Source organism: Thunnus maccoyii, chromosome 4 (genome assembly GCF_910596095.1).
Source record: "Thunnus maccoyii chromosome 4, fThuMac1.1, whole genome shotgun sequence".
NCBI classification, from domain to species: domain Eukaryota; kingdom Metazoa; phylum Chordata; class Actinopteri; order Scombriformes; family Scombridae; genus Thunnus; species Thunnus maccoyii.
The window spans coordinates 26,519,396-26,541,484 of NC_056536.1; the positions used below are offsets into that span (position 1 = coordinate 26,519,396).

Consider the following 22,089-nt stretch of genomic DNA (forward strand, 5'->3'; position numbering starts at 1 on the left):
AAAGTATACAAGACACTGAGGTCCAGATGATTTATTAGAATCTTTACACATTGTGTTATCTCAGGCATATTTTACCGTAACATCCTCCTGATATACTGACATGATATGACATTTAAATAAGGATTACATATATTTTAACACATCTGAACCGATAATTTCAAATCCAACTCATCACTAATTTAAAAGTTAGAAGTGAACACCTCAGCTTTCTATGCCAAACAAAAGGTACAGCAGAGGCTTTCTGCCCTCACACACATACACACACACACACACACACACACACACACACATACACACACACAGGAACAGCAGAATAGACAGACTGCTGCAGCCTGATCAACATGCAGCACTTTTTTGGCAATGATTTTCCTGTTACTGTTCCCCAAAAACACTTTCAAGTATCCTCTGAAATGTAAGAAAAAAAAAAGTAAGATTACTTCAGCCGCAATCTGAGATTTAATCTCATCCATCCTTCGCCCCCAAACTGACAAGAACACATATAGTATATCGCAGCATCTCTAAAACTTTACAGCCACAACAAAACAGCAATACTACATGGTCTATGTCCAAAGTGCACGCCTAACACAGCGCTCTGTATGTCTTCTACCAAAGCCATAACCATGAAGAACAGATCATAAAGGCACACGAAGATTACAGTTTGTCTTTTAGCGTGATATTCACTTTACTTTAACCTAATTTTAAGTTCCTACAGAAGCATTGACACAACGAGTGTTGAGTATTTGATAAAAACACTGAATAAATTTGGTCAAAATCATTTTTGCCATGATACAAACATATCTTACCACACAGTTTGTTTTCATACACTGCCATGCGTCGGTTATGTGTTATAGGGATGCCTTGAAGCAGTTATCCTTACTTTGACTGTTACAATGCGGTTATTTCTACAACACACACATTCAAACTGATTTAATATATAAAAAAAAAGTGTCAGTCTATACAATAAACAAGTGCACGTAGATGCTTCTGAGCAGTTGTTTTCATTTGTAGTTGAAGAAGCCAGAAGATTTGGCCTGAGGAGCCATCAACATACTGGCCTGGTTCTTGTGTGTGATGTGAATCTGAAAAGAAAATATATCACATAGTAAAATTAAAACATTTTTGACACATTTTAGGGAGCCATTTAGGAAGCTTTAATATTTAATTACTGGTCTGCACTGAGGCAGCCATGGTGTCTCGTTTCAGTGTCTGTGCGGTAATTACCGTGCAGGGAGGCTGCATCCACGGCTCTCCATCTATCTGCATCGGTAATGCTTTCTTCGTCCTGAGGGTAAAGTAGTGCAGGATCAACAACACGCATCAGGTAACAACATCAATGACCCTCGTGTAATTAAAATACCAAAAGGAAAGCCAATGAATGTAATTACTGTCATGTAAAGAGCCAGCTAAGCATCATCTTTAGCTGGTGATCAGAGTCAATTTCAAGCCGTTGTCGGAATTGAGAGCCCAAAGGCTCGACAAGTCTGAACTTGTCTGTGTGGTGGTTTTTTCTCACCTGATGGTGATCTGTGATGTTTTCGCTAGCCTCACTGCACTCTTGAGGCCCGTGTAAATCTGTCCCATCTCCATGGCTCCTTCAAGGCCGACCACCTCTAATCGGCGGTCGCAGAGATCTGAAAAGAACAGATAAACATCCAGCGCACAGAGAGGGAACATTGATCAGAACAAAACACACTGCAGCTTCCCTTGGCTTTACAGAGCTTTATACAGAGTTTCTGCTCATTGTTTTGGTGTCCAGCTGCAACTTTACTGTTTTGGTTCACTCTCAGGGCTCTGATAGTGTTGTTTTTGGCTGCAGCGGTTAGCTGTTTTTCAGAGGAAAAGCTCTAAAAACACACTGTACACCACCAAATCAGCGCCAAATGGCAAACAGACACAGTTAGTCACTAGCTGGTGAACATAGTGGAACATTTAGCAGCTAAAGAACAAAGATATTTCCCTCAGGAGTTGATAGAGATCAAAAACAGAGCTAAAGGAGAGTGAATATTGGACTTAAATTCACCAGGTTGACAGAAACACGATTCCAAATAAATGATAATGTTAATCTGTAGCTGCTGGATGTGACTCTTTCTCAATGTTGGGTTCATAACTTGTTTCCGCTGCCCTCAAGTGGCCAAAAAAATATCAGTTTTTAAAGATTTAAGGAAACATGCACATAGAACAAAACAAAACAAAGGAAACTGAAATTGCAGCTTCAAGTTGAAAACACATTCACCAATTTGACGTCTCATATGCAGTAAAATGAAATGCTTTGCAAGTACAGACAACACAACCGAATACAGAAGTACAATGAAATGGACTTCCTAGTGCACATTTCTGTATTTGGTTGTGTTTTCTAGTTTTTGGTCATGCTGCATGTGTGTTATGAAGATGATTCTCTTCATTTTATTGTATTTTGTCTATTTCCATGTGTTTAATGGGGTTACAGTCTAGTACACTATGTTCACCAGCTAACTGCTAACTTTATCGGTGAGTCATTTGGTGCTGGGCAGGTAGTGTAAAGTCGGTTTAACAGAGCTTTTAACAGGGATGACTAGACAAAAAAAAGTGAGATAAAGGAAGCTAAATGGCTCTGTAGTGCTTAGGGGAACTCCATAATTACAAGCGACCCCTTTCACATCACACATAGTCACTTGTTCAACTGTTAATATAAAAAAATATTGATTAGTGCAGCTTTAAATCAGACTTCTGATAATCTCACATACACACCGGGCTGAAGGTTAAAGACAATATACCTTGGGAGGTCACTTTCAGGATTTCTGGGTCGACAATCACCTCAGGCTCCTCCTGACTCGTCAGCCCCTTAGTGTCCCCTTTTTTGGTCTCACCCCAAAGGTTTGAGCCGCCGTGCATGCTGGGAATGTTTAGGACCGCAACCCCCTCTAGAGACAGGCCACTGAGATCCAGTGGAGTACCGCAGCACTGAGGACAGAAGAGAGAGAGACACACAAAGGTAGCATCAGTGCTGTATGTGTGAAAAAGTCTTTCATCACAATACATAAACTGTTCAAACACAAAATGCACACATGCAATGTTGGTAACGATTTTTCTCACCTCAATCGTTAGACTTTCGTTCAGTTTCTTGCAGGAAGCAGAGATGGTTTCTGAAGTGGCGAATTCAAAATACCACAGTTTGTTCTTCATTCTGCAGTCATAAAAAAAAAAAGTACGTCTATAAGGTTTACGTGATGTTTCATTTTCACAGGACATTTTCTCTTTTTAGCACACACAGTTCATCAGAAGGAGGAGGAGTAGAGTCGCAACACTCGCTGCCACAGACATCTGTTGTCGCCACCTGCATCCAGTTTTTTTCAGCTATGAAAAAAAAATTCATCAACTGAAGTAAAAAAGGAGACAAAAAAAGGAAATAGTGTTTCTCAGCTTCTACTTTGTCGTTGGAGTGAATCTGTCAGAGTTATGATAATGAAACTATACTGTATGTTATAACTAAGAGTGGGATATTCTTAGCTGTTATATGTGTTTTACATGTATACCTGCTGTTGAATTTCTGGGGATGTTTCTCCCTCATTGTGTGAAACCGGTGGGCAATGGAGGCATCCTGTCAACATAACAAAAACAGAGCAATGATCCAAAAGGTCAAAATGACACAAAAGCTGAAGAATAAACATTTCCTCTGGTAGGATATCATGTATTTCTGGGGAAACTCACAACTCCAATAGAGAAGTAGTTGTTGATGATTTCATATGGCACTGGGTCGCCCTTCTCCTCATTCTCGTCTGTGATGACCTGCACACTCCAGCGGTCCATCAACACCTGGGAGCTCCCCTCAATGTCTTTAAGAATACGACTCAGATCCACGCCGTCATATCCTGGCAAAATGTAAAAATAAAACATGATTTTCATCTGCATGAATGCAATAAACATACAGAAACAGCATCAGAGGATATGCAAAAAAACGTTTCAGTATTGTCTCAAAATAGGGAAACAATCCACCTATCTTCATTTCTCACCTCCTCCCCATCGCAGACATCTTGCGAGGTCATTTCCTGTGCCCAGAGGAAGCACAGCAACAGGTGGCCGTACCAACAGATTGGCTTTGTCTGAGCACACGAAGAGGAAAAAGGGGAGGAAAAAGGAAATGCGTCAGTGATTTTCACCAGAATCACACCGTGTAGATGCTCCAATGCGTCTTTTACGGTACTTGATCCAACTGTCTCACCTATCGCATCTAGAATCCAGCCAACTGTGCCGTCTCCCCCGCACACCAAGATCCTGTAGTCCTGCAGATTTCTGAAAAAACTCAGTCTGGAAAAAACAAAGATGATGGATGAAGTATTACAGCAGGGCATGATACAGAGCCTAACTAAATATTTAGGACAAATTAGTCTGAAATAATCTTAGATCCGTGTATTTTATACCAATCACTCACCCTGGTCCAGGTCCGCCATTTGAAAGGTTGTATACCTGCCGTGGATTCAGTAAATACTGAAATTTACGCAGGACTCTGAAATACATAAAACCAGGCTAAAAATGTGCATGTGTAAGACATATATTTCTCCATGAGTGTAACTGTGTTTGGACTCACCTTTCTCCCTGCTTGCCACCGCTTTTAGGATTGACAAACACTAGAAGAGGATGGGTGCTTGGCACAGGGCTGATCTGTTCAAAGATAAACAAAAAAAATATAAAACAGTTGTATAACAGATGAAAACACGTATCTATACTGAGTTTACTGTACATTTTTCTGAACAAAGGAATCTGCCTACTCAGATTTCAAGCTATAAATATTCAGCAGAGATATAAAAAAAAAAAAAGCCTTCATTGTGCAGGAAAGTACCTGCAGCACTTGTCCATCAGGAGTAGTATTGAGCTCGCTCTCGTCTGTTGAGCCTGAGCAGCCGTTCTTCACATTGTTTGGTCTCTCCTTTAGGGAATAAAACAAAGGCAGAGATTGAGTAAACCTGAGAAAATCTAATAGGTTTTCTTTCCTTTTGAGGACAGAGAAAAAATATCCACACACTGTACCTGTCAATATGTCACACAGGTGAGAAGGGTTTACCAACAACAAGAAACAGCCCTGAGCTGATGTTGTGTTTTGCGTTGGCGTGACAGGCAGTGTTTGTACTGTACATGTGCTTGAGATGTGCCCGGGGATAACTCTGTACCTTTATAACAGGATATATTGCCCATGGAGGCAGGATATGGTCTCTGAGCAGCCCACATGAGCACTCTGTTGGTTCTTGTTCTGCGCATTCATCATGACGCTGTGAAACACCAACAGTGACACGTTACGTAAACGTCCGGCACAACAGAGATGACAACTGACAGGATCCAAATGTATCTTTCTAAAAGTTTTTTTTTTCTTTTTCATATTTCTGCTTCATTAAGTGCTCACAGTGGAAAGAAACAGGACAAGTAGGAGAGAGGAGGGTGTCGAACATCAAACATCCCCCAACCAGAACCAGAACAAAAGCATCATGAGTACATGGTTTCTACTTGGGCCACAATGCCTTATAGCCAAAATGCACATTTTTCCTCAATACTTAGAAACTAAATGAGATAAAATAATATTGATCCCAAGAAACCAGAAAGGTGGATATGAACATGATACAAATAAAGAGAGAAAAAGTAATAATAATAATATAAATATACTATACACATAACCAAAAACAGATCAAAGTTAGAGTGCTATATGCAGTACATTACCCTGACCAGTGGAGCATAAACATTTGTGCAAAATCAATAGTGCAATTATCTTAAATCCAGATCAAAGTGGCATACTAGATAGCAGTAGATGCAGTTTGATTGGAATACATATGAGTAGAAATATAATTGAAAGTATAACTGTTCATCCCTTAAAGTCAGTCACAAACTACAATGTTTCCTCACCATACTATGGCACCACACACAGTGTTTGCCCGTTAAACCTTGGAGGCTCTTGATCTTCTTCTGGCATTTATCACACTTCCTAGAGTCGCAGTTCCCGCTCACCCAGTCGTGTGTCGGAACCTGAAATGTGGGATAAAACAGTCTTACACCAACGTACACAGAGGATGAAGGTTAATGTTGTCGTGTAGACGCTGGCATACCCCTGTTTCTTTCTTTGACTTCACATAAGTCTTGGTGCAAGGTGCAGGGTTCCTGTTGGCGCAGCGTCCGTGGACTGTGTATTTGCAACCTTGAACAATGGGAACACATAACACAGCTGTCATATGATGTCATTGCCATACATTAATATAAATCTCCCTCTCAAAATAAAAGCTGACAGATGAGTATTAATCTAAAAAGGATCCTCTGATTCTCAGTTATGACAGTAATTACAGTATAATGCAGTTTATAATTTCAGTGATTAAATTGCGCAGCAATATCTCCCTCTCCTGGTGAGTTCAGGTACTCACAGGTGCAGCAGAGTCCCTGCTTCCTCAGACCCAGCAGCATGCTCTGGCAAACGTTGCAGTAAACAGGCTTGTTGAAATGTTTCATCCTCCAAAGGTGCTGTCCGTCCTTCTGGGTCATCTGGTTGGTGCAGGGAGGCAATGCAAGAAAGAGAAGTATATCACGGTCTAAGATCTTTGTGATTGCGCAACTATGTTTGCATTTGGAAAAGCAGAGTTGTTAAGCAAACACGAAGGCCTTTCTATGCTAAATGTTTGTAGTTTAGTAGACTTATATCTGTTTTGTTTTTTTATTTAAATTTGGATCAAACAACACAGACCTTCCCGTAAAACGTACTGTGGCAAAGGCGAGTATTTCACAGTTGTTTTTAACACCCACTCATGACTAGCCTTGCCTTAATGAGATTGCTGATTATGCAGTATGTAGGGGCTCTACATATCATGACATGCTGTGCAGCACCGTGGATATTCAAATCAACACTGACTATAATCTCAAATTCTCAACTCAAGATTATTAAGGATTGCTTTCAATCCTTTAATGGGGCGATCAGTACTCTTGTCCAGATTACGGACTGAAAAGCTTTCTTTCAAACATGATGCATCATCCTGTCGCTTACTGCTCGAGACATAGCGGGCAGCCCTAGCAGCAGCACACAGCAACTGTGAGGGGGCTGAATTCATGCACCCCAGGCTTCAAATGTCCATTGGTGGCTGTAAATAGCCTGAGGGGAAGTCCCTAGCATTGTTGTAGAGGCCAAACCCAGTGACAGAGTTTAGTTCGTGGTTTTAGATTGCGACTTACTGACAATAAATGACTTTTACGTTCCTGGCAACACCCATAACACAAAACTGATCTGTCCTTGATGCAGGCAAGAACAGATCAGGTATGTGTACAACCAATATTTATATTATTAATTTCTTTAGTATATAAATATATTCTACACGATAAATATAGTGTATTAGCTCAAAGATTTCTATTTTGTGCCAGCACTTCGTTAAATGTGGGCACAGATAGTGCAGAGTAAATGGAAAACACTAAAGCACTGCGGAGCTTGCATGAGGGGAGATGACATTACCACACCCTGTAATCCTGAGTCGGCAAAACGGCCGCATATATGAGGAGGAGGCAAAGGACAGGAGAGGCACGCAAGGCCAGAGTTTCACAAGAGCAGTAAAAGTAGGTTTTACCACTTTGTGAGACACCTGCTGTAAAAATGAAATATCTATAATCTGAGTGAGGCTTCTGGAGCCAACACTTGATGAAACTGTGAAATAAATGCTGCTTTAATGTACCTTCAGACCCAGCAAGACCAGCAAGGGAACGTTGTTCATGCCTCCCTCCACCCATTCCTCCAGAGACACCGTGCCGCTGCTGTCAGCATCAATTGCTGTCATCATGTCCTTCAGGACCTGATGAAATGACATTTGGTTGTTATTATCCAATCAGCGCGCACATTTCTCTCACCTATATAGGCCATATGTTTTCTGAAGCTGTTCATGCGTGGGAATTTGTGGCTTTTGCTGGTGCAGAGATGCTTATCATTTTACTAACCCTGGCAAATGAGTTACAAGCGCTGCCATACAATGTCCATAACGTCGTAAAACATATCTTGTGCAAACAAATTTGTCGTTTTGTATGTACGATTACTATATCTTGATGATTTAAAGTGCAGTTTGAGGGCAGGTTTTCACGTGTTTCAAGGAAGTTTATATTTCAGAGCAGAGCATTCTGGGACTTACCGGCCTGAGCTCTGACACATCCCATCCGAGGTATTCTGCAGCGTGCATCATCTGAGCAATAATCCTATCCACTTCCTGTTAGTAAAAAGTAACAAAACACTTCAGTATTGTGCTTGACAATGATACGTACTGTACTCTACAATCACATGTTCTTTACAACTTACAGAGCTGTCGAGGACTCCGTTGCCGTCTCTGTCATAGAGCTTGAAAGCAACTAAAGAGAGGGGAAATGAAAGTGGAAGTGCTGGACCAAGTCATCACTCAAATTATTTTGAGCAGAAATGAAACAACGGACTCACACTCCAGTTTATCCCTGGGCTGGCCATCCTCCAGCAGAGAGAAGTAACATGAAACATCCTTCAGAAAGACCTCCTCTACAGGAGAGAAGGAGGAGAGAGAGAGGAGGGGGGGGGGACTGTGAATACTATGGTTACTATATCTGCACAAACACTACTGCGCAGGCATGTGGTGATAAATGAATGTATGCCAAATAGGCCATGGTGTAAATTGATAAAGGTCTGCTGCAAAGTAGCGTGGAGGCAGTGAGTTGTGTTAATACGTGGTGTATAATCTCACTGGCGCAGTCTTCCTGGGTGGGTTCAGAGTTTTGGAAGGAGCAGAAGAGTCGCTGGCAGAGATCCACAGGGAAGTCCTCCACGTCTAAATAAGTCTTCAGGAACAGACGAAAGCCTTCTTCATTGATGCACTGGAAAAGGAAATGAATGGGAGAGACGTATTTGGTTTGCAGTGGTTTTGTGAAATGTGTAATTAAATATCTGCAGCGTCTGAGTGTGTGGTGCATACATAACAATTGCACACAGGCACTTCTGCATTTTTTAGATTCACCTACTGTGAAAATAAAGGAAGATGACGCATTGGAGATCACATTGTCGCAACCGTGTGAAAATTTTGCATCTGACGAGTGTTTCTCATTAACTTAGAAAAACACACTTCAAAGGCCAAAGACTTTTCTCAGGCTGTGAAGAGACGTTTAATCTATCATTTACGAGTGAATAAACAACTGTAAATCTGTCTCCAAAATTGGAGCAGTTGCAAGGTTTCTTGTGACGATGACATGCAACAAAAAACAAGCACTTGGTTCAAGATTTCAGTCCATCTGTCTGACCTGGTATCCGTGCTTCTCACATGACTGTATGCTGTAGGGCTAACAAGCAGTACTCCCTTGATAATGGTGAACCACAAACCCATTTCTTGTTGACATAACTCCATTCTCTGTTTGATACCCTGCAGAGCTGCCCTAGTAATAAATAATGTCACTGCATGGCAGCCGGACCACCAAAAGAAAAGAAAAAAAAAGAGGCAAACAAGAGTGAGCGTGAGGGAACGGCATCATTATTCTGCATTTACAGCAAATATTGTCGATGTCCTGTGTATTTTACAAGCTATTAACTGTTTCTTTATGGCAGTGTTTGTATTTATCATAAAAACCAACATTTCCCTCCAGTTATCAAATCAAAAATGTATATAGCCCTAGTAATCCATCAGAAATAACTACAATTGCTTCCTGTACCCATTAGTTGGCAGTCAGTCACTGATGTACAGTATTGTAAAGATCTTTTTTCAATCACATTTGAGCTTACACTGCATGAGGCAGCCAGCACACTGTTCAGCAAGGCCTTGCTGCGTGGGCAAAAATAAGGAGATAATTTACATTTGCAACCTCGGTTGGATGCCGTTGAAGATATTTCTTGCGGACGGCTTAGTCAACATGATCGATGGGTTTGAATCTAATTAATCAGCGTAGGACAATTAATAACTGCGTAATACGCATAAATCACATGCTCATTTCTCACTAAACTGCTCCAGTGAGACCTATAATTCAGCTTAGTTATGTGCCTTGTAGCTGACATCACTGTGAGTGAGTTTTGGAGCAGCAAAGACCTGATGGTGGAAAAAGCAGGACACACCGTCCCCTCACCTCTCCGTGTCTGTGCCGGGCCAGACTGCCATCTGCATCAAATTCCCTCAGCACGTCTTTCACCTTCAAGCTGCAGTCTGGAAGCAAAGACACACAGGTCACACAGGGATACACATGTACTTGAGGGTCATTCACAAACATTAATTTTTTTTACATAAATCCATACCGACATTTCTGAAACACGACTACACGATGAATATAGATTTATCTGAAGAACGACAGAATATGTGTGTGCTTTATTTGCAAAAAAACAGAATGTGGTAGACTGTCACCTCTTCTAGATATGAGAAATATGAGCAAGTGTAAATGAATGTGTATGTGTGGGTGGAAGTGGAAGTGGAGAGAGGGGGGGGGGGGGGGCGTTAAGCGCTGAGAAAGCTGCCTGCCCGCCTGCCTGCCCGCCTGCCCGCCTTGTCTGTACTCACATTCAATGTACTGCTGTAGCTGGATAAAGTCGACAGGGTTCAGTTCCTTCACCTCTGGGTTTGTGGGGGTGGACATGGTGCCTGCTTCTGCACGAACTGCCTGTGCACAGACAGGAGGAACAGTGAGATGTAGACGGAAAGAAAAGAGAAGGTGGGTGCACATTAGCCTGCTTCTGAGTAAAAGAATAAAAAGCAAGGCTGCGAGCGAAAGATAGCATCTTTCATCTCGAAAAAATCCATGATTGTAGACAGAGAGCATACATACTCATCATCTCAACATCTAAACTTTGAGTGACTCAGAAGCAAGTAAGAACATTCAGGACATCTGCAGGACATGTGAAATTAAAATGTTTGTGGCTAACCATCATATATCATAACACGGTGACTCGTGTTCATAAACTCACAATGTTTACTCAACGTGTCTTAAAGTGATAAAGTTGTTGAAGACAAGATGCTCAAACATTTTTGTATACTGTATCTATGTTTCACATCTCTCACCATCATTAACATTCAAAACTGGGCCAAAACTCTGGTAGAAATGATGTCAGGCTAAAGGTACCCATGATACTTCCACTCAAGGGATTCTCTGCACCCAAAATCTTTTTCCATATACTCACTGGCCCATATCTGATTAATAAAAAATAAGATACAGAGAGTTTAGTTTTGAACAAAAGGGCGCGACGAAGTGTTAAATTACAGAGATAAACAATAAGAACTTTCGGGGAGGCCGAAAAAAAGAAACTGGACTGTCAAGGGACCTCCCCTCCAAACAAAAGGAAGAGACTTAAATGTCATACACGGCTGAAAGTGAGCATGAAATTTAAACCTGACACAGAGAAGGATGGCGTCTGGACGAACATTTGGTGGAATACTTTTATCAGAAGCAAACATGCTGTTATCACATAATGGAAGGATATTCCTTAATGACGGGAAAACAAACAGACAAATGTATGGTTAATTAATCATTGAAGGAAGGGGAGGAACTACCTAATGGAGAGGAGAACGTTGCCATACTGACATCCTGTGTGATGTTGCTTTGGTAGATGCGTGCCGATGAAATGGTACAATAGGAAGTATAACAATAGATCAATAGAGAATTTGAAGAATGCCTAATGCAGTTGATAATCAATATGTTTTGCAATTATGCTAGCTAAGAAATGTGATCTTTCCAGATAAGTGTAGTATAACAAGCATCAATAAATTTATTCTCAGTATGAAGTCATATGAAGCCAACCAGTCAAGTTGCAGTTTACATGCATGTCTGTCCAGACTCATATAATATTTGTAGTGAGGAATTTAATAAAAGATATTAAGTGTATTTTCCTTGTATGTGTTTGCATGTTCTGCCAATAAAGCTGATAGTGATAGAGCACAAAGTTGAAGCAATGACAGTAGATGAAGCCTCAGATATGGACGCGTCTGCAAAGAGGCTACAAATTCTAAAAAACGTGTGATGCTTCACACATATCTTCAACCCGCCAGCACAGATCTGAACAATCACTGCAGTTTCAGGGTGGAGACCTAAGATTAGTGTCAAAGATTCAGTATCTGACTAAATGTGAAATATGGTCACAATCTCCATTTCTGTTCCTGAGTAATGGTGTTGAATAAAGGCCATAAACATGTTTTTGCAGAACATTATGATGTCACAGTGAAGTTGACATTTGACCTTTTGGATATAAAATGTCATCATTTCATCATTTTGTCCTTATTAGACATGTGTGTGAAACTTTGTCATAATTAGCGTATGAATTCTTGAGTTATGGCCATGTTTTGCTATGTTTGACCTTTGACCACCAAATTCTAATTAGTGAGTGATTATTGAGTCCAAGCGGACGTTTCTGTCAACTTTGAGGAAATTCCCTCAAGGCGTTCCTGTGATATCGCTCCAGCCACATCTGTTGCCGGTGTGGAGGCGTAAAAATTGTGTTAAAGAGACCATGTAATTTTGAAGATAAAATAAGTTATCCCACTTACAAATAAACATTTAAGTTAATAAAAAAGGAAATCCACCCATAATCTATTTCATATTCTCAAGGGTTTTTTTTTTTTTGCTAATGTCTTACTTGGTCTGGTATGACCAGTAGGTTATGGTGCCTCATGTTAAGCAAATTTAAGCAAACTTATATTAAAGACTCTATTACACTATGTACACAATATTTTACTATTTATATTGACAGCGCTGTCAACTTAAACAAACAACTTCACATCAAAGTTTTAATTCAAATGTTGCTGATTGGTGCACAGAAATATGTGACATCACCGATTTCCAGCGAAGCCCCACCCACTTCAAACAAGCGAGAAGAAAACAAGAAAAACAAAGAGTCCACAGCCGTGCTAGCGGCTCTGTGAGGCTATATATCATCGTGCTGACATGCTCACAGCAATAATACAAACACGTTTAGCAAGTTCAATGTTTATCATGTTCACCGTGTTGATTTATTGTCTTAATATTTATGTACATTTGCAAAATAGAACACAAAGTACAGCTGAGGCTGGAGGGATTATCATGAGTTTTGCAGGTATTTGGTTATAACCAAAAGTATTAGACAAAATGAAATTTTGACTATGGTTGACTGGATGGAAAGTCACGAGATCAAAGTTATTACAATTCATTCTCTGAGGACCATGAATGTGTGAACCAAATGTCACAGCAATCTAATAGGCATCTTATTTCAATAAAGTACCAAAATAGTCACCTCATGGTGGTGCTAGAGTAAAAGTCAGAGGATCACCAAGGTTGTTAGAATATATTGTCTGGGAACCATGAATGTCTGCACCAAATTTTGTGCAAGTTGCAGTATAAGTGAAATCCTTGACCTGCTGGTGGCGTTAGAGGCAACATCAGAGCATCGCTGCCACCGTTAGAATATTTCCTCCAGGGACATTGGTGGACTGAAACTGCCAGACCTGGAGCTAAGCTGTTAGCATTGGCTAACAACAAATAAGGAACAAAACTATAAATAAACAAAACTGTTCCAATTTTGACAGTATATTTTATATTTATGTAGGACGACATCGCTCATAGTAACAAGTCAAATGAGATGTTTTCAGGGCCTACAATAGCAGACTTTTGGCTTAAAACCAAGTATCGTGTTGTGATTCTGGTAGTTTCCCACTTAAAAATATGATTGTTAATGAGGAAACTGTGAGAAGAAAAAGTTTAAAATATAATAAATAAACATATTGCACCTGATTTAATAGTTTTAAAGAGTTAAACACTGTAAATCTAATCTTCCATGTGGAGGACTATTCTCTCATCAGCTATAGAAACACAAAACTACAGCAAATAAAAGACTGTGTGGTGGTTTTCAGTCCCGGATGATGAATACGACATTACCGTAATAGTGTCATTCACACCGTTGTCCATAGGTGTTATCACACATTTGAGTGCAGCCAGTGCAGGTATCTGTGACGGCTGCCTGCACTGAACAGAAAATCATAGAAGAACAAAGAACAAACTGAGAAAAGGAAATTAAATCATCTGAAATAACACCTACTTGCTTTCGATGGACTGTGAAAGGTTCACACTGTCCTCACTTAATTCTCTCAAAAGGTCAGCAGCGTTGCCTAGCAGTTTTGTTTATGCAGCCGATCAGGTGGGCCACGACAGCAAAGTGACACATGAAGGAATCATGAAAAGAGAAAAGCTACTGATCGCCTGATTGGAGCCAGAGCACTTTATTCTAAAAAAAAAAAAAATCTCATGACTCCCTCTTCAAACACCTATAAATAGGCTTCAGAGGTGTCACATAAAACACATCTATTATTTTAGATAACTCCTGGGTGTTGTTTTTTTTCTGCTTTCCACAGGAGCGTGATGTCCTGAGCATCATCATTTCTATTTTGTCTCCTCACCAGCTGAGTATCATCATCATTATTGTCTGGTCCAACATGATCTCGAGCCAATCTGAGTAATCTGATTCCTCGCTTCCTGATTAGATAATGATTTGCATGCACGACGCAGAGTGGGAATCAGAACCAGTCAGAGCACATAGCACAGGAAGAGGCATTCCCTACACTTAAGAGGAAAAGATAGGAGTAGAGTAATATATCCCGTGACTCCACTCTCAAACACTGGATGGAGTTTTGAAAAAGCAACGGCACCATCTAAATGAGCTTACTGAGGCAGGTATGAATATTTCAGGAGGTTTCAGGAATGTCTGAGGCTTCTAAGTCTTAATACAAACCATGTGACCGACTGCTTCTGGCCTGATTCTCGATAAGGTCACATTGCTGCGCTGAAGTTAAAAGGTAGATGGTTTATGAGGGAACTGTTTATGTCGCTTTAGAGAAACATTTATGCGGTAGAGACGTGTTGAGTCGACATGAGAGGGATTTAAACGTGGGCTAACAGGAGTCACGTAGCCATCATTCAGAGTAATTTACTTTGGTTCGCTCCACTGAAAGATAGAAGAGATAGAATTCTGTTTGAACAAAATGTCGCTCCGTATATTCAGTGCAGAATTTATAGTGCAGCACGTGTTCTGAGCAGAAACGCACAAGAGCTACAGCCTTCTGGCTCTAAGTGGGGCCACCAGTGGTTCTTCAAATAAGAGAAAAGAGCAATTTAAATGTTAAAAGTGGTTCTTCAAGCAGCAACAGCTTATGAAAGCAACATCTACTCCCCCATAAACCTCTGAAAAGAACCTCTGCTTTTGCTTCTGACCACTCAAATGAAAAACACCAAACAAAAACTGCACCAACAACTGCTTTAGAAAAAAAAAAATCACTCGGTGAAATAACCGGAGAATTAGAGTGGACAGCTCAGTTGGAATTTTCATTCACACATGCTGTGTGTTTTATTATGTACCTTTAATTTCTTGATATAAAACTGTCAACAACTCATAAAACAATCTCTTTAAAAGAAGCATTTCAAGGTATACTTGGGGATGACCTTTTTCCATGCAGGCTAATGTTTGTGCAAGCTGTCATAACGCCCACGCCTTGTGTCAAGGAAATCTGCTGTTTTGCAACATTTGCAGGGTGCAAGCCATTGACTCCGTCATTCTGTGGTTGGAAAACACTGCGTAGGTTCTCTGAACAGAGAGTGAAGTCTGCATCTAATCTTGAGCATTTGTTTTTCTCCAGAAACTATGACAATTCTCTTACTGAAGTGTGTACAGATTGCATTAGGTTAACAGAGGGGGGAGGACGGACATGCTCGGTTGCTATGGAAAGTGTTTCCCTCCATCAGCTGCTCCCCCGTCAGAGCGCTGCCACGGGTGACTAACAGGTAGGAGGAGGCACAGAGAGGGAGGCAGCCAGCACAGGGAAGGGGGGAGCCCAGTCTGTAACTGTTGAGTCTTTCCCCTCCAGCTCCACCTCCACCCACGCCATGAGCCTCGTTTGGCCTTCTGAGCCAGAGGCCACGCTCTAAATTGCATTCTACATGCAGATGCTACTGTGACTCATTGCCTGAACAGGGGAATACTCCCTTACTATAAATACACAGTTTGCTCAACGGGTCACTTTACAGGCTGAGCCAGAAGTTACAAGCCGCAAGTTATATTTTACTGACTTAGTGGAACTATCAAAGAGAAAAAAAGGAAAAGGGCACTTTTTAACTTTTATGTATCCCTAGAGCTACAGTCTGTAACCACTACTTCCCCTGGTTGTTTCACCTTTTCGCTTTAGTTCAGTATAGTATCAGTGTGGCGCTGCCAAGTAGAATGAGGTTATGCATACAGTAATATAGTCCATGAAAGGGTTTTTTTCTTTGGATAGATGATCTGGATAGCGTAAGATTTATCGGTTGAATAAGACTGTTGCGTAATAATGTAAAAAAGGAAGGTCTCATGTAATGTTTAATTGTAATACTGGAAGAATTGAATGCTATGTAAACTACACCAGTGTGTAGGAAGACTGGAGATATTGAACACAATAAACATGGATTGTAAATGAGACAAAAGCACTTAAATAAAAAAAAACCAAAAGACATTCACCACGGTATGAATCACAGATTTCTTGGAAAATGTAGGCGAGGCTTTTTTTTTTTTTTTCTTCACTCTGCGGCTTCAAAGTGAGGACTGCCCATCACTCTGAGTTCAGACTTGAATGCGACTTATATAATAGCTTTTTTTTTTTCTTTCCTGTGGAGGCAGCCTTGTAGAACACCATGCTGCTCTCCAAAATAAAAAAAAAAAACACAACAAAACCTCAAACCTGCCCAGACTTGTGAGGGTGCCTGCTGCCATACAACAACCACATTGCTTTTATGGCGTAAATGTGTGCATGTATCAGGGAGTCTCGACTGGTTTGGCCACAGATCGATCCGCAAGTGAAAATGAAAGATTAAATGTCACATTTTTTAGTGTTTTCGATGATGCGATCTAAAAATGCAATCACGTAGTAATCTCGGCTATTATGCCAATAATCTCCAGGGATCTGGGGCTCTTCAGAAAGACTGAAAATATAAATAATTAGATTGGCTAATGTGAGTGATTACGAGAATAAGAATGAGACTAACAGAAGGAGAACAAGTGAGATTATAATTTCCAGGATTTGTGATTCAAGCTGCCCTGTGGAAAAGTCCAATCACTTCCATGACGTGATAATAACGTATTGAATCAGCTATGGAAGTTTAGCAGATGATAGTCATTCATACAGGATTTAAACAGACTCACGGCAATAATATAATAAAGGAAGTGATGGCTAAATAGAAGATAGCACTGCTGTATTTAGAGAAGTGAAACAGTTCATAAACAAACGGTCATACCATTTCTCTGAGCACTCCATAACGCAACAGCTAACATAACACAAACTAATCTGATATCACAAAATGGGTTGAATTCTAGTTCATTTACAGCCTCTAGCTTCTGATCTAAACATTAACAATGAGCCAACTGACCTGACTACAGTATTGATTGCCTGTGACTGAAAACTCTCTCGCAGCTACAAAACAAACAAATACTAATGAGACCAGACGAGATCAGCTTTTAAACAACCAGCTCATAATGACTACACATATATGGGAAATAAGCTCCTCTGAAACTGAGACTTCAGGCAAAAAAAAAGAGAAAAAAGAAAAAGGGGAGGAAATGTAGATTTGACTAAGTATCAAGACTTTCCTGTATGTTTTGTTTTGCCAGTTAGCATGAGAGCGGAAAGTCACCATTTGCAGTGAGATGACAGTGAAAGGGAAGTGTTGTAGTAAACAATGATCACACACACACACACACACACACACACACACAGCAGTGACAGTGCCCACCAACGCCCACTCTCATCTCCTTCACACCATGGAGGATTTTACTATCCCAGAACTGACAAAAACACAGGGAAACCCCCTCTCTGATGTGTTATCTACACCTATTCTGATTGAGCTTTCACTGTCTCCACCGTGTCCTGCAACAATCTCAGATGGGAGTCACTCTGATAAAATGATAACACTACTGCTGCTCAATGTACAAAGCTGTCTTGACAAGTTTAAACATTGATTAACTGTTTATTTGGATCCCCATTAGCCACTACAAAGGTAGCAGCTACTCTTCCTGGGGTTTATACAAATTAAACAAATAGTGGTTTAGTGCTTTACAACACAGTATCCTCAGATATGACACCCCAAATAGTTTAAATGCCTCTTACTGCTCCGGGGTCTCTATTCTGACAGATGAATTGCTCAATTCTCTAAATAGCCCAGACTAAGTGAAGGGTTCCCTCGCAGGTAACTTAAGTAGCCTGACATTATGATGTTATGACACAACTGCAAAAAGGGAGATGAAAGGATGTTTATGAGGATTAAAGAGGAGGCAGAGAAGTGTGCATTTAAATGCAATAACCCTGCTGGTTATTACCCGGTTGAGTGTATGACTCTGTTATCAACACACGACTATCCGCAGCACTCACTTTCAAAAAAACAAAACAACCCATGCAAAGATTGAAAGCTGTCAATTACCTCATGCATCTCCTCGGATTTTTACATTTCTTGACAAGAGCACAAAAGATATGAGGCTAAAATTATCCACCACCCCCTCCCCTTCTCCGTATTTCACTGTCCGTTCTCTGGCTGCAAAAAGCCGTCCAGAGCTGCACTGCAAACTTCAATCAATACGCCTCTTACTGTTTGTTTTTGTAGGTTTATTTACCTTCCTATCGCCGCTCCGTCGTTAAGTCTTAATGGAAACCGTCTCGGTGCAGCTCAACAGCCGGTCAAAAATCCTGCTTTCCGATGCGAAGGAAAGTGGCCGTTAACTTTAAATGGAGGCGGCGGCAGCAGCAGCAGCAGCAGCAGCGGCGGCAGCAGGTCGACGGACTGGAAGCGGTGAAGTAGTGCAGTGCTGAGACTGACTGAGCAGATCCCTCCTGTCAAGCACCGCCTCAGCTGCTCTGCACCCTCTTTGCTAACCAATACACACACGTTACACCAGCGTGCACACATCTGCAAAGTTGTGAGATAATGCTCGTTAGGTTTATGCAGCTGTGCTAGCTGAGCTATTATCATTCTGCCCACTTAGAGAAAATCAATGTAACGTGCACTATATGTTGCTAGAGCTTTTACAGTGGTGGAAGAAGTATTCAGATTATTTATTTAAGTGAAAGTACTAATACAGTAATGTAAATATACTCCAATATAAGTGAAATTCCTGCATGAAAAATCGTACTTAAGTAAAAGTACGGTATAAGTATCAAGTAGTACAAGTATCAGTAGCATAATGTAAAGTATTGCAGTAAAAGTAGTGGTTTGGTTCCTCTGACTGATATATTATTATATATATGACATCATTAGATTATTAATACTGAAGCATCAGTGTTAGAGCAGCATGTTACTGTTGTAGCTGCTGGAGGTGGAGCTAGTTTGAACTACTTTATATACAGTTTGCTAGTTTAGTCCAGTGGTTCCTAACCTAGGGGTCTGGCCCCTCCAAAAGGTCACCAGATAAATCTGAGGGGTCATGAGATGATTAATGGGAGAGGAAAGAAGAAAAAACAAAGTTCTGATACACAAATCTGTTTTCAGTTTTTCAGACTTTTTCTCTTATATTTGATTGTTGGTGGAATATTGGATTATTTGAACATTTCCTGTAATGAAACCAGGAAGTTTAGAGGGAAGCTCTTAACAACTCGAGACTTCTGAAAATGCGACCCTGACTAAAACTGCTTGTTGTAAGATATCAAAAACCACAAAGGTTAGAAACCACTGGTTTCATCTTTAGCAAGGTGTTGTATTTGAAAAGCTTGTTATATTATCTGTTGTGTGAAATCTTCGTCTGAAAAGCAACTAAAGCTGTCAGATAAATGTAGTGGAGTATAAAGTACAATATTTCCCTCTGAAATGTAGTGGAGTGGAAGTATAAAGTAGCATCAAATGGAAATACTCAAGTAAAGTACAAGTACCTCAAAACTGTAGTTAAGTACAGTGCTTGAGTAAATGTACTTTCTATCACTGTGCTTTTAACAAACTAAGAGCCATAAAGTGTTTTTGTCGCAGGTAATAAATGAACACTCCTCCAGCACTTTATTAGGAACACTTGTGCAATCTAATGAAATCCAATACAACAGCTCTGCCAGAAATTCTACTTTTTGTTTATTATTGAGGTCGTAGTGGGTGTTGGTGGTTTACTGGAGTGCATTATATTGAAAATATTGAAAAGTTCCCAATATTTTGCTCACTCCATTAACATTCATGAAGGGGAGCAAAATAACAATATGTCAGACAGACAAAAGACCAGAAAGTAAGTAACTAGCAAAGGTGATGGAAAGACATGAACAAATTTGATAAGAATTTCTGATACGAACGATCCATGAATGATAAGAATGTGTTATAAAAATAACACATACCAGGATGTCTCATTTTTCCCTGATAAGGAGCGTACAGCTGTATCTGGAGGAATGACTGGAATATTTTTAATCTGTTAACTTTATCCAAATGTAAACTACAGCCCCACTAATAAAATTCAATGCACAACATTGAAACCTGCTGTAAATGATTGACAGATATTTGAATATAGGTATTAACATGATTGTTTGCTTATGCTGTTAAAGAGTTGTTGACCTCAGTTTCACCGAGCCTATTAGCAAACACAAAATGCACATTTTTCATCTACAAGTCAAACTTGTCAACTCACCATAAGTCAGTTTTACTCTGTTATATCCCAAACATTGATATAAAATAAGGAGATTTGTTTTTAAGATTAAAGACTGATTGGTCCATCTATGATCTATAAACCCCTCACAGATGCCATAGAGCTTTAATTTACCACTAGTCCTGTACACAAGATGTTTTAGCTAAGTAAATTCACTTTCTTTGTGGTATTTTATATATTATGTATAACTTACGTGTTTGGGTATCAAGCTAGCTGCCATAACTGCCACAACTTCCTAAAATATGAATAAAAACACCGTCCATTATTTTCTCATATTGTTATACCTTAGTGTTTAGGCTATAGCTAACGTTAGCTACCATGATTACTAACAAAAAATAAATAAACACTGACAATAGAATAAAGTTGTTCACTTAAACAATGGTTTAGCTATTTTCACATATTCAACGAATATTGTTGCTGTGGAAACGGTTACCTGCCGTTTAACGTGTATTGCGCAATGATTAAACTGTTGAGTAGGTTAATGGTCACCAGCAGCCAATCAGAAACGACTATTTTTAATGACGCTGTCTTACAGCACAGCAGTATAACTATTTGCATTCATAATGAGGTACTGCATTTAAGTACAAATTTGAGGTATTTAATACCGCTTAAAACTTGCAATACTACTATTTCAGTGGAAAATATTGTAACTTTTACTTCACTACATTTCACAACTATTACTACTTTACAAATGAAGAGTTTACAATAAAACATATGATGGGCTTGTAAAATATAATGCTTTGTTATAGATTTAACTATGCAACATATAAAATAGTTCAAATAAGTTCCACCTAAACAATGTAAACAATGCCAATTAATGCGGCATTAATGATCTGACAATATAACATACAATCACAGAGGCCATTATTCTACAGTACTTTTTACTTGATACTTAAGTTCAGTTAGCTAATAATACTCACATATATTTACTTACGTAATATTTGCAGACAGACTTTCACTTATGATGAATATTTTTAGTGTTGCAACTTTTACTTAAGTAAAGGATCTGTGTACTTCCTTCAACACTGCATAGTAACCTTAAGTATGTGTGCAGTACATTTTCAATAAATAAGCTGCATGTAGACACATTTTTATGTAATTTATATGTTGAAACATATTCATGTAACATGTTCAGTATGGGGGACCGCTGTATGCATTTTAGAGACCAATCACATCACATAATGATGTGTGTAGGACTATAACAGAGCCACAGTATTTGGTAAAGCACATGATTTCACATTCCAGTGACCACAATGGTGAGGGATTATGCTCCACAATGAGGACAAGGCTGGCAAGAGAGAATAACAGACATGGAAAACATGTGGGTGTCTGGTTAGACAGAAAAGGAGATGAGTCAGGTCAGAGCGGTCAGACCTCCCTCCCTCTCTCTCTCTCTCTCTCTCTCTCTCTCCGAGTTTTGTGGTTAAACGTTTCCTCATTATCTTAACCTGGATCAGCACCATTTCAGATCCCACATCAACTCCTCGCTGCTGTAAAAAGCAGCAATAACTTCCTCTAGACAAGAC

General features: G+C 39.9%; 1 protein-coding gene across 2 annotated transcripts; it reads right to left on the bottom strand.

Moving 5' to 3' along the window:
- Positions 1-16: 16 nt before the first annotated feature.
- dgkaa (diacylglycerol kinase, alpha a) lies at positions 17-20,992 on the bottom strand. 2 transcript variants are annotated; one of them, XM_042410111.1, is made up of 25 exons: positions 20,757-20,992; positions 18,566-18,858; positions 10,479-10,578; positions 10,054-10,130; positions 8,691-8,820; positions 8,414-8,488; positions 8,279-8,328; positions 8,115-8,189; positions 7,668-7,784; positions 6,378-6,495; positions 6,069-6,157; positions 5,869-5,988; positions 5,145-5,243; positions 4,817-4,903; positions 4,565-4,638; positions 4,409-4,483; positions 4,199-4,284; positions 3,990-4,079; positions 3,688-3,848; positions 3,513-3,577; positions 3,073-3,163; positions 2,754-2,940; positions 1,514-1,631; positions 1,222-1,282; positions 17-1,079 (listed from the first exon to the last, which is right to left on the bottom strand). In XM_042410111.1, exons 3-25 carry the CDS (start codon positions 10,552-10,554, stop codon positions 999-1,001), a joined length of 2,202 nt encoding a protein of 733 aa, XP_042266045.1. In that variant the 5' UTR covers positions 10,555-10,578; positions 18,566-18,858; positions 20,757-20,992; the 3' UTR covers positions 17-998. The 2 variants fall into 2 exon arrangements, with proteins under 2 accessions (XP_042266045.1, XP_042266044.1); XM_042410110.1 differs by lacking the exon at positions 18,566-18,858.
- Between the last annotated feature and the right edge of the window lie 1,097 nt (positions 20,993-22,089).

Coding starts and splice junctions, on each gene's coding strand:
- dgkaa (XM_042410110.1), bottom strand. CDS start 20,783: ATGGCAGCTAGCTTGATACCCAAACAC. Junction 10,131..10,478: donor GCTACAGCAGTACATTGAAT/GTGAGTACAGAC, acceptor CTTTGCTTCCAG/ACTGCAGCTTGAAGGTGAAA. Junction 1,283..1,513: donor ACATCACAGATCACCATCAG/GTGAGAAAAAAC, acceptor CTTTACCCTCAG/GACGAAGAAAGCATTACCGA.